This window comes from Eschrichtius robustus, chromosome 16, assembly GCF_028021215.1.
Source record: "Eschrichtius robustus isolate mEscRob2 chromosome 16, mEscRob2.pri, whole genome shotgun sequence".
NCBI lineage: Eukaryota > Metazoa > Chordata > Mammalia > Artiodactyla > Eschrichtiidae > Eschrichtius > Eschrichtius robustus.
The window spans coordinates 27,313,365-27,330,575 of NC_090839.1; the positions used below are offsets into that span (position 1 = coordinate 27,313,365).

Below are 17,211 nucleotides of genomic sequence, written 5' to 3' on the forward strand. Positions count from 1 at the left end.
ACTATGAATGTGCTTAATGCCATTGAATTGTACACAAATAGAGTTAAACTGGTAAATTTTATGTATATTTTACCACAATAAAAGAGGAAATAAATTAAAAATCCAGTCCTTCAGTCTCACTAGCCTCATTTCCAGTGTTCAGTATATCAACATGTCGCTAGCGGTCAGGGCATCGGAGAGCACAGGTGTGCACCATTCCCACCACTGTAGAAAGTTCCATTGGTCAGCGCTGCCTGAAGCACCACCCAGGCCTCCAAGGACATTCCTCTCCCTTCTCTACCTGCTAATTCTTTGCAGGCCAGCCCAGCTCAGGAGGATAGCATGCTCCTTTCACCTCACCATCTGCAAAGCCCTTTCCCACCCACTGTCCCCTTCACAGTAACCTTGTGAGAAAACCGAGGCCCAAAGGCAAATGTCACACACCTGGTAAGGTCACACAACAGCCAGTGGCAGTGAGCGCTGGAACTCAGGGCTTCTGGGCCCAAGGGCCAGAATTTTCTACACCTACCATCACCACTACCCCCAAGCTGCTTCAATATCGAGGCAGCCAGGTCTTCTCTTTCTGGGACCCAGGGCTACCCCCACCTATACTCATGTGGCTGTCAGAGGGGTTGACAGCGCTCCGAGCCGGCTGAGCCTCCAAGCTGGTGAGCTTCTTCCCAGCGGTGCCCTGACAGTTTCATGAGAGGAATCAGGACACACGGTGAGGAGGAAAAGTTCATTTATTGAGCACCTGCTGTGAGCCTGCTGACGCGGTAGGTGCCGGTTGTGTAGGAGTTCTGTCATCCTGCTCCTCACACCCACCCTGCACATTATCATCTCTAAGGGGTTCAGCAATTTCCCCAGGACCACACAGCTGCTGAGGCAGGATTGGGACCAGGATTTCTGCTGTGACAAGGATGGGGTTGAGGGAGGGAGGGACATGCCTCAGGCTCAGTCCAGGACCTGGAGGAAGAGTTAGCCAAACTCTCTGCAGCCATGTGAGCAGGAGGCCCAGGAAAAGAATGCACCGTTCTCTTAGACATATTAACTCCTTGATTCACTGGGGCACAGAGAGGTGAAATGACTTGCCCAAGGTCACACAGCTATTAAGTGGCAAGGTCAGGATTTGAACCCAGGCAATTTGGCTCCAGAGACCCTGCACCCATAGTCAGGCCTGTGGGCAGAGCTTCTTTGCCAGCCCTCCAAGCTTTGAGGGCAAGGAGGAGGGGCCCCTCATCCATGCAAGGGCAAAGGAGGGTTTGGGGAGGAAGGGGGAGGGGCAAGCTCACCTTCTTCCAGTCCATGATGTCCTTCAGCCTCCGGAAGAGGAAGATGCCCTTCCCCTGCGACCGGGCTACCTGGGGTGGCGGTGAGGGCAGAAAGGTTGGCTCTCAGCTCTGTGTGGTTCCCTGTTGGCCCCTGGGCCTGGGGGCCTGGGGGGCCTGGGGCCCCTCCCCAGCATTTTTCTGTTTCCATCTCCCCCCGAGGGCCCCCCAACTGTCCCTGAGGAATGGTCCAGCCCAGCCTTGAAGGGGTTGGGACAGAGAAGGTGCTAAGCATGGCGGGAGGGAGAGAGGGAAGTGGGAAGGAAAGTGAGAGACTGACTGAGCTCACAAAGGCACACAATTGCATGAATAATACAAAGGAGCAGACAATTAAAAAGCCATTTCTAACAGTCCTGGGAACACATCATCCACTTCTTTTTTTGGAAATCAATTTGCCTTCCTAATTAGATTTTGCTTCAGCTAATACTGCAATCAGCCTGCCTTTACTGAATCCCAGCATGGATAATTCAAAGCTTCACAGAGTCTAGGGGTTGGAGAATCTTTCATACCATGCAGGGCAGCAGGCACCAAAGGCATGGTTCCCTCTGTGACATCCCTCCACAACGGTCACCTGCCTGACCTTGCACATTCACAGTGCCAGGAAGCTCACTACCTTCCCCCACCCCCCTGACAGCCCATTCCGTGGCAGGATTAAGCAGTCTATTAAGCAGTCATTTCATCCAGAAGGTACATATTAGGTGCCTACTGTGTGCTTGGCTTTATGCTATAGCAGTAGCCCAGACCTCATGGAACTTTCACAGCCTAACCTGTGTTGAGTTAAAATTCGCCTGCCTGGTTCTGGCCTCTAGGCCTCCTACAGCAAATCTGGTTCCTGGGCCCCAGAACAGCCCTTTGGTTATTTGCAGCCACTGAGCAAGTGCCCCGGAGTCACTTTTTTCTCCAGCATAAATGCACCCAGCCTGAGCAAACTCTCATTTCGTTCTCATCTCCTCTGAGCATGGCCCAGATGGTCAAAGCGAGGCTCATGGTACAATGTGAGGCGGGCAGGGCCATCAGGCATGGCCGCGGGTTGTTGCAAGAAGGGCTCCCAGCGGTGGGGGCAGTGGAGCTAAAAACCCAGCCCTGCTCTGCCTGCCATGCTGTGCACCCTGGTTCAGGGTTGTGTGTGCCCAGAAGATGGGGTGCCCAAAAGACTGGAGCACTGGCAGTGGCGCAGGGGCAGCCACACGTGCACAGCTCTTTTGGAAAACAATGACTCAGTGTGCATCCAGGGCTTCCAACAGTTCACAGCTGTGCAAAGACTTGACCGGGCACTTCGCAAGAGATGACCCAAGGTAAGCAATGAAAAGGCACTGACCCATAGTCTTCAGGGAAACGCAAATGAAAACCCCAATATGATAGCACTACACACTCCCCAGGAATGGCTAAAAGTAAAGGCAGACACTACCAAATGTTGGTGAGGATGTGGAGAAACTGGAACGCTCACACACTGCATTGTTGGGAAACTGTTGGGCAGCATCCACTAAAACTGAAGGCAGGCACCCCTGTGACCCAGCGATTCCTCTCCTAGGTAACTCCGTGACAGAAACGTGTGCACGTGGGCATCCATGGACATGCACGGGAATGTCCAAGCAGCACAATTCATAATAACTGCAACCTTGAAACTCTCAAATGAATAAATATTCTCTCAATGGAATAGTATACAACAATGCTTAACAATTTACAGTTACCCACATCAGTATGGATGAATCGCATGGACATAATGTTGAAGGAGAGAAACCAGACACAATGTAGCTGTACTGCATGATTCCAATTATATAAAGTCCAAAAACAGACAAAAGGAACCTATGCTGTTGGTGACTGGGGGTGGTGAGTGGAAAGGGGTCTGGGGGAGATGCTGAGGGGCTGGCAATGCTCTGTGTATAATATGGATACTAGTGTTCACCTTGTGAAAATTCATCAAGCTATATCCTTAAAATTTGGGCACTTTCTGTTTTATTAAACTTCAATTAAAAATTTTTTTTTAAAAGTTCATACCTTTTGATCTAGGAACCGCCACCCCCACCCCTGTTGATTGACTTCCCTAAAGTCACTCCACTTCCTCTTCTTCCTGGCTGACAAAGCCTGCCTCGCAGGATAGAGCCTAGAAAGACCAGATACTTGTTTTCCCAGCCTCCCTTGCAGCTAATGGAAACCATGTGACCCGTTTTGGGCAAAGAGACCTAAGGAGATATCTGCTTGGGGCTTTGAGGAAAGAATTTCATCCTTGTTAAAAATATTAGGAGGCTTGCCTGGTGGCGCAGTGGTTGAGAATCTGCCTGCCAATGCAGGGGACATGGGTTCGAGCCCTGGTCTGGGAAGATCCCACATGCCGCGGAGCAACTGGGCCCGTGAGCCACAACTACTGAGCCTGCGCATCTGGAGCCTGTGCTCCGCAACGGGAGAGGTCGCGACAGTGAGAGGCCCGCGCACCGCGATGAAGAGTGGTCCCAGCTCGCCGCAACTAGAGAAAGCCCTCTCACAGAAACGAAGACCCAACACAGCCAAAAATTAATTAATTAATTAATTAATTTAAAAATTAGGGTTGGGGAGAGATTGGGGGTGGGGGAGAGAGAGAGAGAAAGTGCCTGCCCCTTGTTTGAATGCTACATCTGAGGAGGTGATACCTGCAACTACAACAGCCATCTCACATCCATAAGGTGACAAGTTTGATGACAGAAACCCAACACACTGAGGAGGCAGAGTGGACAAAGAGAAGAAGCCTGGGCTTTTAATGGCACCATTGAGTACACCCCTAAACCTGGAACTGCCTACCTCCAGCTTTCTTGTTATATAAGATAATGAAGAGCCTTTATTGTTTAAAGCCTTGTTAGTCACTGACATGCCTGTTCCAGGAGATGTCCTCCTAAGGGAATAATCCTAAAGAGTGGAAAATAAACTTCCTGCATGGTGATATATCAGGGTTGTTGAGACTGGAAATCACCTAATATCTAGCCTCGCCAGACTGTCGTTTCCAAAAGCAATCACAACGATATTCCCAGTCCCATGTGTCTTCCACAACCTTGCTACCCACCACCTTCCAACAAGAGGAAAGTCAATGTCCGTTCCCCTTGAATCTGCGTGAGCCTTCAGGACTGTCTCAACTAATTGTGTACAGCAGAAGTGATGCTGTGGGAATTCCAGTGCTGGGTCATAAAAGGCAACACAGCTTCCACACAGCTTTCTCTTTGGAGATGGTTACCCTTGGAACCCAGCCACCATGCTGTGAGGAAGCTCAGGTCACGTGGAGAAGCCCACACTGGGGGCAACTGAGTCTTCCAGCCCCCAACCCTGGCTGAACTCCCAGCCAGCAGCCAGCACCAACTTGCTAGCGGAGCGAGTGAGCCAGCTTGGCAGCGAATCCTCCAGCCCTCAGTAAATCCGCCCAGGTAGATGCTGGAGCAGTCATGGGCCTTCCCTGTCAAGTGCTGCCCAAGCTGGAGGCTCATGAGTTAAATAAGAGATGATTGTTGTTTCAAGCCACGGAGTTTTGGGACGCAGCAACAGAAACAGAACTTCAGGGGAATAGTTCCTACACAGCGGTAATATTAGCAGCTAATATTTCTCAACTATGAACCAGGCACAAGGATTTTACACACATTTCCTCATTAAAGCTTTTTTTTTTCACCTTGCATTTTCTTTTTTTTTAATATATATATAATTATTTTTATTTTATTTTATTTTTTTAATTAATTAATTAATTAATTTATGGCTGTGTTGGGTCTTCGTTTCTGTGCGAGGGCTTTCTCTAGTTGTGGCAAGCGGGGACCACTCTTCATTGTGGTGTGCGGGCCTCTCACTATCGCGGCCTCTCTTGTTGCGGAGCACAGGCTCCAGACACGCAGGCTCAGTAGTTGTGGCTCACTGGCCCAGTTGCTCTGCGGCATGTGGGATCTTCCCAGACCAGGGCTCGAACCCGTGTCCCCTGCATTGGCAGGCAGATTCTCAACCACCGCGCCACCAGGGAAGCCCACCTTGCATTTTCTATTTACTATTTTATATTAAAATTTTCTGACATATCAAAAGCAGAGAATAGTACATACTCCCAATACACAAATTCAAAATTATCAAACTTTCATTTTAAAACAAATCCCAGATGTCATGTTATTTCACCCTTACAGACTTCAGTGTGCATCTTGTTTTCAAAAAATTGACACTCTGCTATATAACCATAATACCATTATCATACAAGACATAATTAATAATGATGTTTTAGTGCCTGATTCTTCAGTCCATAATCAAATTCCCCTGATTATCTCAAAAATGTCCTTTTATAATAGGTTTAAGTCCAGACCTAAACAGCTCACTACATTGCATTTGGTTGTTATGACACCTAAGTCTCTTTTAATTGAGGACAGTCTTCCCTCCTTTCCCCCTGCCATTGACTAGTTGTACAAACCAATTGTCCTGTGCACTGTTCCATGTTCTGGCTTTGTCTGTTTCCTTGTGGCATCATTTAAAGTATTCCTCTTTTCTTTGTATTTCCTATAAATGAAACTTAGCTCTAGAGGTTTTGTTAGATTCAAGTTCCACTTTTTGGCAAGAATACACAGCTGGCGCTATTCCATCACAATTGTCTGGTTGCTCCACATCTAGAGATGCTAAGATTGATCAGCTTTCACCTTTTTCAAGTTCACATTCTATTCTGAACATCTCTCCATTTCAGCTCGTATAGAATGCCCTCGTTCTTCATCATGGCTACGTAGATCCCATTGGGTGAAAACACTGGGTGAAAATAACAAAGTGATCATTCCCTTGAAAAGAATACTTCATCTCAGGGGCTTCCCTGGTGGCGCAGTGGTTGAGAGTCTGCCTGACAATGCAGGGGACACGGGTTCGAGCCCTGGTCTGGGAAGATCCTATACGTCGCGGAGCAACTGGGCCCGTGAGCCACAACTACTGAGCCTGCGCGTCTGGAGCCTGTGCTCTGCAACAGGAGAGGCCATGATAGTGAGAGGCCCGCGCACCGCCATGAAGAGTGGCCCCCGCTTGCCACAACTAGAGAAAGCCCTAGCACAGAAACGAAGACCCAACATAGCAATCAATCAATCAATCAATCAGTCTTTAAAAAAAAAAAAAAACTTCATCTCAATTTATTTGTAAAGATGATCATAAAAGACCCATCAAGGTCTATGATTCTTTAATTATGTGCATCAGAAGTTTGCTTTTTAAAAGGAGCCCTTGAATGTATTTTTGGTAAAGAAGTCTTTTGTATTTTAATTAATTTGTTTCTAAATTCTGTTTAGAAAGTCATATCATGACTTTTCTTAAGGGACAGTTGAGTGTTGGCTATAATTATGTGGAGGGATAACTACAAGAAAACTACTGCATATGATACTACTATAGAAATTGTTTTGCTTTTCTCCCTTTGTCAACAGGAAAAGGGACAGAAAATCTCAGACTCCTTAAAGATAGCCTCCAAACACCAAATGGAAACACTGGAATTATGTGTAATTAGAATTACGCATTTATAGATAACTAAGGGGCCACTTGACAAAATTCATAAAATGGAAGTGAGAGAATTTTACTCAGGAGACAGGAAAACATGGGTGATACAGATGGGATCACCTGGAAAAACCCAGTCCAATTAGAATCTGCCCTATAGAATGGGGGAGCCATAGTGGAATGGATACTGGGGAGACAATAATGCCCACTAAAGCTGGAATCCTATATGTACTTAATTTGAATAAAAAATCCTCTCTTATTTAAATCACCGCATCTCAGTTAGGTTCCATGTACCATTAGTCCCAAAATTTTGCAAAGGTAGACACTGAGGTTGGATATAAAGTGTAACAAGTTATGCAACGTTTTCTTTTTTAATTTTTGAATTTTATTTTATTTATTTTTTTATACAGCAGGTTCTTATTAGTCATAAATTTTATACATATCAGTGTATACATGTCAATCCCAATCTCCCAATTCATCACACCACCACCCCCACCCCACACTGCTTTCCCCCCTTGGTGTCCATACGTTTGTTCTCTACTTCTGTGTCTCAATTTCTGCCCTGCAAACCGGTTCATCTGTACTATTTTTCTAGGTTCCACATATATGCATTAATATACGATATTTGTTTTTCTCTTTCTGACTTACTTCACTCTGTATGATAGTCTCTAGATTCATCCACATCTCTACAAATGACCCAATTTCATGCCTTCTTATGGCTGAGCAACATTCCATTTGTACATATGTACCACATCTTCTTTATCCATACGTCTGTCAATGGGCATTTAGGTTGCTTCCATGACCTGGCTATTGTAAATAGTGCTGCAATGAACATTGGGGTGCCTGTGTCTTTTTGAATTGTGGTTTTCTCTGGATATATGTCGAGGAGTGGGATTGCTGGGTCATATGGTAGTTCTATTTTTAGTTTTTTAAGGACCCTCCTTACTGTTCTCCATAGTGGCTGTACCAATTTACATTCCCACCAACAGTGCAAGAGGGTTCCCTTTTCTCCACACCTTCTCCAGCATTTGTTGTTTGTAGATTTTCTGATGATGCCCATTCTAACTGGTGTGAGGTGATACCTCTTTGTAGTTTTGATTTGCATTTCTCTAATAATTAGTAATGTTGAGCAGTTTTTCATGTGTTTCTTGGCCATCTGTATGTCTTCTTTGGAGAAATGTCTATTTAGGTCTTCTGCCCATTTTTGGATTGGGTTGTTTGTATTTTTAATATTGAGGTGTATGAGGTGTTTACATATTTTGGAGATTAATCCTTTGTCCATTGATTCGTTTGCAAATATTTTCTCCCATTCTGAGGGTTGTCTTTTTGTCTTGTTTGTAGTTTCCTTTGTTTTGCAAAAGCTTTGAAGTTTCATTAGGTACCATTTGTTTATTTTTGTTTTTATTTCCGTTACTCTAGGAGGTGGATCAAAAAAGATCTTGCTGTGATTTATGTCAAAGAGTGTTCTTCCTATGTTTTCCTCTAAGAGTTTTATAGTGTGCGGTCTTACATTTAGGTCTTTAATCCATTATGAGTTTATTTTTGTGTATGGTGTTAGGGAGTGTTCTAATTTCATCCTTTTACATGTAGCTGTCCAGTTTTCCTAGCACCACTTATTGAAGAGACTGTCTTTTCTCCATTGTATGTCCTTGCCTTTGTCATAGGTTAGTTGACCATAGGTGCATGGGTTTATCTCTGGGCTTTCTATCCTGTTCCATTGATCTATATTTCTGTTTTGGTGCCAGTACCATATTGTCTTGATTACATAGCTTTGTAGTGTAGTCTGAAGTCAGGGAGTCTGATTCCTCCACCTCCGTTTTTTTCCCTCAAGACTGCTTTGGCTACTGGGAGTCTTTTGTGTCACCATACAAATTTTAAGATTTTTTGTTCTAGTTCTGTAAAAAATGCCATTGGTAATTTGATAGGGATTGCATTGAATCTGTAGATTGCTTTGGGTAGTATAGTCATTTTCACAATATTGATTCTTCCAATCCAAGAACATGGTATATCTCTCCATCTGTTGGTATCATCTTTAATTTCTTTCATCAGTGTCTTATAGTTTTCTGCATATAGGTTTTTTGTCTCCCTATGTAGGTTTATTCCTAGGTATTTTATTCTTTTTGTTGCAATGGTAAATGGGAGTATTTCCTTAATTTCTCTTTCAGATTTTTCATCATTAGTGTATAGGAATGCAAGAGATTTCTGTGCATTAATTTTGTATCCTGCTACTTTACCAAATTCATTGATTAGCTCTAGTAGTTTTCTGGTGGCATTTTAGGATTCTCTATGTATAGTATCATCTGCAAACAGTGACAGTTTTACTTCTTCTTTTCCAATTTGTATTCCTTTTATTTCTTTTTCTTCTCTGATTGCCGTGGCTAGGACTGCCAAAACTATGTTGAATAATAGTGGTGAGAGTGGACATCCTTGTCTTGTTCCTGATCTTAGAGGAAATGCTTTCAGTTTTTCACCATTGAGAATGATGTTTGCTGTGGGTTTGTCGTATATGGCCTTTATTATGTTGAGGTAGTTTCCCTCTATGCCCACTTTCTGGAGAGTTTTTATCATAAATGAGTGTTGAATTTTGTCAAAAGCTTTTTCTGCATCTATTCGTATGATCATATGGTTTTTCTTCTTCAGTTTGTTAATATGATGTTTCACATTGATTGATTTGCGTATATTGAAGAATCCCTGCATCCCTGGGATAAATCCCACTTGATCGTGGTGTATGATCCTTTTAATGTGTTGTTAGATTCTGTTTGCTAGTATTTTGTTGAGGAATTTTGCATCTATATTCATCAGTGATATTGGTCTGTAATTTTCTTTTTTTGTAGTATCTTTGTCTGGTTTTGGTATCAGGGTGATGGTGGCCTCATAGAATGAGTTTGGGAGTGTTCCTTCCTCTGCAATTTTTTGGAAGAGTTTGAGAAGGATGGGTGTTAGCTCTTCTCTAAATGTTTGATAGAATTCACCTGTGAAGCCATCTGGTCCTGGACTTTTGTTTGTTGGAAGATTTTTAATCACAGTTTCAATTTCATTACTTGTGATCGGTCTGTTCATATTTTCTATTTCTTCCTGGTTCAGTCTTGGAAGATTATACCTTTCTAAGAATTTGTCCATTTCTTCCAGGTTGTCCATTTTATTGGCATAGAGTTGCTTGTAGTAGTCTCTTAGGATGCTTTGTATTTCTGCGGTGTCTGTTGTAACTTCTCCTTTTTCATTTCTAATTTTATTAATTTGAGTCCTCTCCCTCTTTTCCTTGATGAATCTGGCTAATGGTTTATCAATTTTGTTTATCTTCTCAAAGAACCAGCTTTTAGTTTTATTACTCTTTGCTATTGTTTTCTTTGTTTCTATTTCATTTATTTCTGCTCTGATCTTTATGATTTCTTTCCTTCTGCTAACTTTGGGTTTTGTTTGTTCTTCTTTCTCTAGTTCCTTTAGGTGTAAGGTTAGATTGTTTATTTGAGATTTTTCTTGTTTCTTGAGGTAGGCTTGTATAACTATAAACTTCCCTCTTAGAACTGCTTTTGCTGCATCCCATAGGTTTTGGATTGTCGTGTTTTCATTGTCATTTGTCTCTAGGTACTTTTTGATTTCCTCTTTGATTTCTTCAGTGATCTCTTGGTTATTTAGTAACGTATTGTTTAGCCTCCATGTATTTCTGTTTTTTACGTCTTTTTCCCTGTAATTGATTTCTAATCTCATAGCATTGTGGTCAGAAAAGATGCTTGATATGATTTCAATTTTCTTATATTTACTGAGGCTTGATTTGTGACCCAAGATGTGATCTATCCTGGAGAATGTTCTGTGCGCACTTGAGAAGAAAGTGTAATCTGCTGTTTTTGGATGGAATGTCCTATAAATATCAATTAAATCTATCTGGTCTATTGTGTCATTTAAAGCTTGTGTTTCCTTATTAATTTTCTGTTTGGATGATCTGTCCATTGGTGTAAGTGAGGTGTTAAAGTCCTCCACTATTATTGTGTTACTGTCGATTTCCTCTTTTAGAGCTGTTAGCAGTTGCCTTATGTGTTGAGGTGCTCCTATGTTGGGTGCATATATATTTATAATTTTTATATCTTCTTCTTGGATTGATCCCTTGATCGTTATGTAGTGTCCTTCCTTGTCTCTTGTAACATTCTTTATTATTTTTTACTCACTGAAAAGTTTTTAATTTTATTTTTGTTTGTTTCTTTTTTTTTTTTAACATCTTTATTGGAGTATAATTGCTTTACAATGGTGTGTTAGTTTCTGCTTTATAACAAAGTGAATCAGTTATACATATACATATGTTCCCATATTTCTTCCCTCTTGTGTCTCCCTCCATCCCACCCTCCCTAACATTCTTTATTTTAAAGTCTATTTTATCTGATATGAGTATTGCTACTCCAGCTTTCTTTTGATTTCCATTTGCATGGAATATCTTTTTCCATCCCCTCACTTTCAGTCTGTACGTGTCCCTAGGTCTGAAGTGGGTCTCTTGGAGACAGCATATATATGAGTGTTGTTTTTGTATCCATTCAGCAAGCCTTTGTCTTTTGGTTGGGGCATTTAATCCATTCATGTTTAAGGTAATTATCAATATGTATGTTCCTATGACCATTTTTTAAATTGTCTTGGGTTTGTTTTTGTAGGTCCTTTTCTTCTCTTGGGTTTCCCACTTAGAGAAGTTCCTTTAGCATTTGTTGTAGAGCTGGTTTGGTGGTGCTGAATTCTCTTAGCTTTTGCTTGTCTTAAAGCTTTTGATTTCTCCATCAAATCTGAATGAGATCCTTGCTGGGTAGAGTAATCTTGGTTGTAGGTTATTCCCTTTCATTACTTTAAGTATATCATGCCACTCCCTTCTGGCTTATAGAGTTTCTGCTGAGAAATCAGCTGTTAACCTTATGGGAGTTCCCTTGTATGTTGTCATTTTTCCCTTGCTGCTTTCAAAAATTTTTCTTTGTCTTTAATTTTTGCCAATTTGATTACTATGTGTCTTGGCATGTTTCTCCTTGGGTTTATCCTGTATGGGACTCTCTGCACTTCCTGAACTTGGGTGGCTATTTCCTTTTCCATGTTAGGGAAGTTTTCGACTATAATCTCTTCAAATATTTTCTCGGGTCCTTTCTCTCTCTCTTCTCCTTCTGGGACCCCTATGATGTGAATGTTGTTGTGTTTAATGTTGTCCCAGAGGTCTCTTAGGCTGTCTTCATTTCTTTTCATTCTTTTATCTTTATTCTGTTCCGCAGCAGTGAATTCCACCTTTCTGTCTTCCGGGTCACTTATCCGTTCTTCTGCCTCAGTTATTCTGCTATTGATTCCTTCTAGTGTATTTTTCATTTCAGTTATTGTATTGTTCATCTCTGTTTGTTTGTTCTTTAATTCTTCTAGATCTTTGTTAAACATTTCTTGCATCTTCTTGATCTTTGCCTCCATTCTTTTTCTGAGGTCCTGGATCATCTTCACTATCATTATTCTGAATTCTTTTTCTGGAAGCTTTCCTATCTCCACTTCATTTAGTTGTTTTTCTGGGGTTTTATCTTGTTCTTTCATCTGGTACTTAGCCCTCAGCCTTTTCATCTTGTCTGTCTTTCTGTGAATGTGGTTTTTGTTCCACAGGCTGCAGGATTGTAGTTCTTCTTGCTTCTGCTGTCTGCCCTTTGATGGATGAGGCTATCTAAGAGGCTTGTGCAAGTTTCCTGATGGGAGGTACTCTTAAGCAACTTTGAGCTCAATCTTGACCTACAGATTATAGCTAGCCATGTGACTACTCTTTAAGAGTGCTTGTAACCTTCTGTGTCTGTACAGTACTTGAAAACTTTTTTTACTATTATTATACAAGTCATAGTCACTGTAGAAAATTCTCAGCCCTGGGTTTACACTGGTAGCTGCCTTTGCCACCGCAGCTGAAACCCAACTTCCGATCCTCATTAAAGCTTTTTAAAACACTTGTATGTAGGCATTAATATTATCCCCATTTTGCAGCCAAGGAAACCAAGGAAGAGAGAGGCCAAGCACTCTGCTCAAATTTACACAGCCAGTAAGTGACAAATCCAGCCTGGTTAAATCTGTCTTTCACAAGCCTGGGGCTCATTCAGCTCCTGCAAAGTGTGAGGGAGTAAACAGAATCATGTGATAAACACGGTGCTACATCTGGGAGCATCAATCTTACTTGATGATTCGGGAGGAAAATATTTTTATTAAAAGATATGTTATTGATTGGAAAACAATATTAGTGGATTATTAAAATGAACCATACTTTGATTTTGTACCACCTGTGGCCACTCATAGCCCTTCACCGCCTGCCTCCCCCTGCCTTGCCCCTGGGGCCCGTTCATCATGGGGCATTCAGTAGGTGTTGCAGATGCGGTTGGTGGTCTCCCCAGCAACAATTCTCTTTTTTCCCTGCCAGCAGAACCCCATTTGGATCTCCTCTCTCCAGTAGCCCCGCCCTCTGGGGACGTCTGAGCCCTCACAGTGGTCCCATGTCCCTGCCATGTGATCGGTTCAGGCATGACCCAGCAGGATGCCAGGGGAATTCTGTTGCAGGGACTTCTGGGAATTTGTGCTTTCCTCAAAAGGGCCACAAGACCAGGGTATTCCCTTATTCCTGTTGCAGGTGGAGATGTGAGGAGGTGAGTTAGGGCTGCAGCAGCCTTGTTGTGACTGAGAGGAGCAGTCAGCCCACTGAGCTGGGAATTGGTGACAGTGTTGAACTGCCCACTGAACCATCCCTGGAGTCGACCTTTCATCATTAAAGGAAATTCCCTGGGGTCTGTAAGCTTGAATGAGAAAAAATTTTTCATCTTTATTTTCATTAACCCCTGACCAGATTTTCACATTTCCTTCCATTATGAAAGCAGGCAAGAAATCCTAGTAGTATTAGCCAGGCCTGTGACTTTGCTCTCAAAAAAAAACCCAGTTATTTTCATATCACGTTACAACTGTTGTCAATATCTATCTCCAAATACTGGTTATACTCATTATGACCTTGAAATTACGGTAACGGTTGGGCCTGCTGTTAGACTCTCTTTAATTGTTAATGAAAAGAACATATATTCCTACAGCATAAAGAATGTGTTAATATTTGTGATGGGCCCGTGAGAAGTACCAGCAGGCCTCTGACTGCAGGAGAGTAGCTGACAGAGTGCCAGCTGCTGCAGCAGAAATCCAGCCCTGCTTGCCAGGCCATTGATGGGGATGCAAGGACCCGAAGGCTGGCCCACTCCTGGGAGACAGGGGACTCATGACAGCGACTTGGGCTTGAGGCCTCCGTAGGCCTCGTTGAACTTCCATCAGGCCGCAGGGCAGTTAGGAGACTTTGCCCACCCTTCCTTCCCTCTCTCCCCAACTGGGGTTGGCCTTGGTGGGGTGACAGCTCCCTCAGCCTCTCCAGGCTCCCTCCCCCTTATCTCACAGGCCAAACTCTGGCCTGTTAAATCTTGTCTTGGCATCTGTTTCTCAGAGGACCCAGACAAACACAGCTTGTAACTGTTTTTCAATATAGTTGCTTTCTTTTATAATCAAACATGCTTTATGTTATGCTTTTAAAAACGCTATCCTGTGATGGGGTCCACACATTACACCAGATGCCAAAGAGAACAGTACAGAACCCCTGCCTTCTTGTTTGAGCTACTGTGAATTGGGTTTTCTGTTATCTGCATCCAAAACATCCCAACTCTTAGGAGATTTCAGTGAAAAAGTGTGAGAAGCTCTGGTTGGGGTAAACCCGTGTAAGAGAATGTTAAAACTCGGCTCTTACCATCCTGCAGTTTGGACAGAGGCCCCCCAAAGCCCAGAACAGCGCAGTGGTTGCCCAGGATGCTCACAGCCCCGAGTGAAGTGTTAGACCAGTTCTGTGGACACACAGAGGGACTGACAGACAGCGTCCTGAGAGCCCAGCACCTGCCTCCTAGCCACACAAGGGAGGCTAGAGGAGCAAGCGTGGTCCCTATGATCTGGGTCCTGTCCGTTTCCCTGCCAATCCAGAGGGCTTGGGCTGGTGGGAGGGGAGAACACTTAGATGGAAAAAGAAAGTTTGGATTGAGATGGGCTTTACACTAGACTGATGGGGTGGCGTGAAGGGGGTGATGCTGCCTGCTCCCTTCTGAGTTCACCTCAAACCCCTCTTTCCAGGACCGCTCTGCCGTCACTGAAGAGGAAGATGAAGGCTCGCAGGCCCTGGGGAACAGGGCAGAGGAGACATCTGAGGGAAAAGGCAGGCCGGTGGCTGCCCCAACTGGCCTGGCCACTGCAGCTATGTGAACTATGTGAACATTTTTTCTTTTTTAACGTTTCCCCACACCAAAGGAATCCAAGCAACAGGATCCCAGGGCTAATGATCTAGCCCAGTGGTTCTCAGAGTGTGGTACCCAGACCAGCAGCATTCTCATAACCTGGTATGATGGTTAATTGCATGTGTCAACCTGGCTGGGCAATGGTGCCCAGTTGTTTGGTCAAATGCTTGTCTAGATGTTGCTGTTAAGGTATTTTATAGATGTGATTAACATCTACAATCAGTAGACTTTAAGATATCAGTCTGGCGGATGTGGGTGAGCTTCATCCAATCAGGTGAGGGCTTAAGAGCAAAACTTGAGGCTTCTGGAAAAAGAAAGCAATTCTGCCTCAAGACTGTAACAGAGAAATCCTGCCTGAGTTTTCTGCCCTCACAGATTTCAGACTTACCAGCCCCCGCAATATCACACAGCCAATTCCTTATACACACACTAATGGTTCCATTTCCATGGAGAGCCCTGACTGCTGCACCTGGGAATTTGTTAGAAATGCATATTCTCAGGCCCCGCACCAGGCCTACTGAATCCAACACTCTGGGGGTGCGTGCTTTAATAAGCTTTCCAGAAAATTCTCAAGTTTGAGAACTGCTCCTCTATATTCTCACTACTCAAAGTGTTGGCTGTGGACCAGCCCCAGTGGCATCACCAGGAGGTGGTTAGCGGTGCAGACTCTCAGGCCCCGCCCAGACCTGCTGAAAGGGGCTCTGCATTTTAACCAGATACCTGATGATTCGTGAGCACGTTAAAATTTGGGACGCACTGACCCAGTGCTCCCCAGGGGCAGGGGGAAGAGGCAGTATTGTCTGGACTCTCGGAGATAACAACAAAAACGGTTAATTATTGGGCACCTAAGTGCCAAGCTCTTTATACAGCTTGTATAATTCATGTATACAACCCGTGTAACTTCACTGAACCCTCTCACAACCCTGTAAGGCAGGTATACCCATTAAGGCCGTTTTACAGACGAGGAAATGGACTGAGAGGGGTTTAGTAACCTGCTCAGGATCACACAGCTCATAAGTGGCAGATCAGAATCAGAACCAGGCTTCTAACTAGAAGCACCCACTCTCCACGCCCCACACGCCAGACAGAGCGCCGCAGCGATTCAGGAGAGAGGACACACACACACACACACACACACACACACACACACACACACACACACACAGGGTGCCAAGATTCCTCCTCTTAATTACAGCTGTCTCTGCTGCTAACAAAGGCGGGGGCTGGGAAAGGAATCAACTTAATATGCAATTTCTTGTTCCCAATTAGCACAAATTACCATTTGTCTGAGGAGATAATGGTGGGAACTGGGATCCGCCAGGTGGGTTGCAGTGTTCATCTGCCTAACACCCTTCTGAGCCCTCCTCACTGGCCTTCCCGCCTTCCTGGGAAGGGGGCCAAGCCTTCCAGCGAGACTTCAGGAGGCCTGGGTAAATCCTGGCTCTGTCCCCTTTGGGAGCATTTGGTGTTTTTTGCCAGTTTCCCCCTCCACTCATCTGTGCTATTGGCTAAATCTGCATCAGCCAACACTAGCCCATCTCCAGCTCCACAAGGAGGGCTGCCCCCCTCCTACCTTACCCCCCAACTCCCTTCCTGGGGCCAAGCACATTTCCAATCCCAGAAAATACTAGAGGGGCTTTGATGATGCCATTCAAGGCTATGGTGGCATTGTGGTGAAAGCCAGTCCTGTCATGAGGAAGGGCTGAGGGGCCGGCACGTGCTCTGGCTCCCTTGCCCGCCACTCAGTTTCTTGATCTAGGGCTTCCTCCAGATGCAAGGCCTTTGGGCATGCATTTCCCTCTTCCTGGAATGCTCTTCTCTACCTCTGCCCTTCTCCAGGCTGACTCCTCTGCATCCTTCAGGTTGAAGCTCAATACTAATTCTTTTTTAAAAAGTTATTTGTTTTCTTTTGTTTGTTTGTTTTTCAATACTAATTCTTATAACAACAACAATTATCATTCATTGGGGACCTAATATGTGCTGTACCTGTGTTAACTCATTTAGTCACCCAACATTATGTGATAGGTGCTATAGTTATTCTCACTTTGCAGATGGGGAAACCGGGACACAGAGAAGTTAAGTAATCTGCCTGAGGTCACACAGTAGGTGGTATAGCTAATATTTGAACCAAGGGGTTTGGCCTCAGAGCCCAATCTCTCACTTCTTCAGAGAAGCCT

General features: G+C 44.0%; 1 protein-coding gene across 1 annotated transcript in view; it reads right to left on the bottom strand.

Moving 5' to 3' along the window:
• Positions 1–17,211, bottom strand: part of TTLL9 (tubulin tyrosine ligase like 9) — a 47,150-nt gene that overhangs the window by 22,908 nt on the left and 7,031 nt on the right. Inside the window, exon 4 of the mRNA XM_068524270.1 lies at positions 1,272–1,340. Coding sequence (XP_068380371.1) covers positions 1,272–1,340 — 69 coding nt within the window. The remainder of the gene's footprint in view (positions 1–1,271; positions 1,341–17,211) is intronic.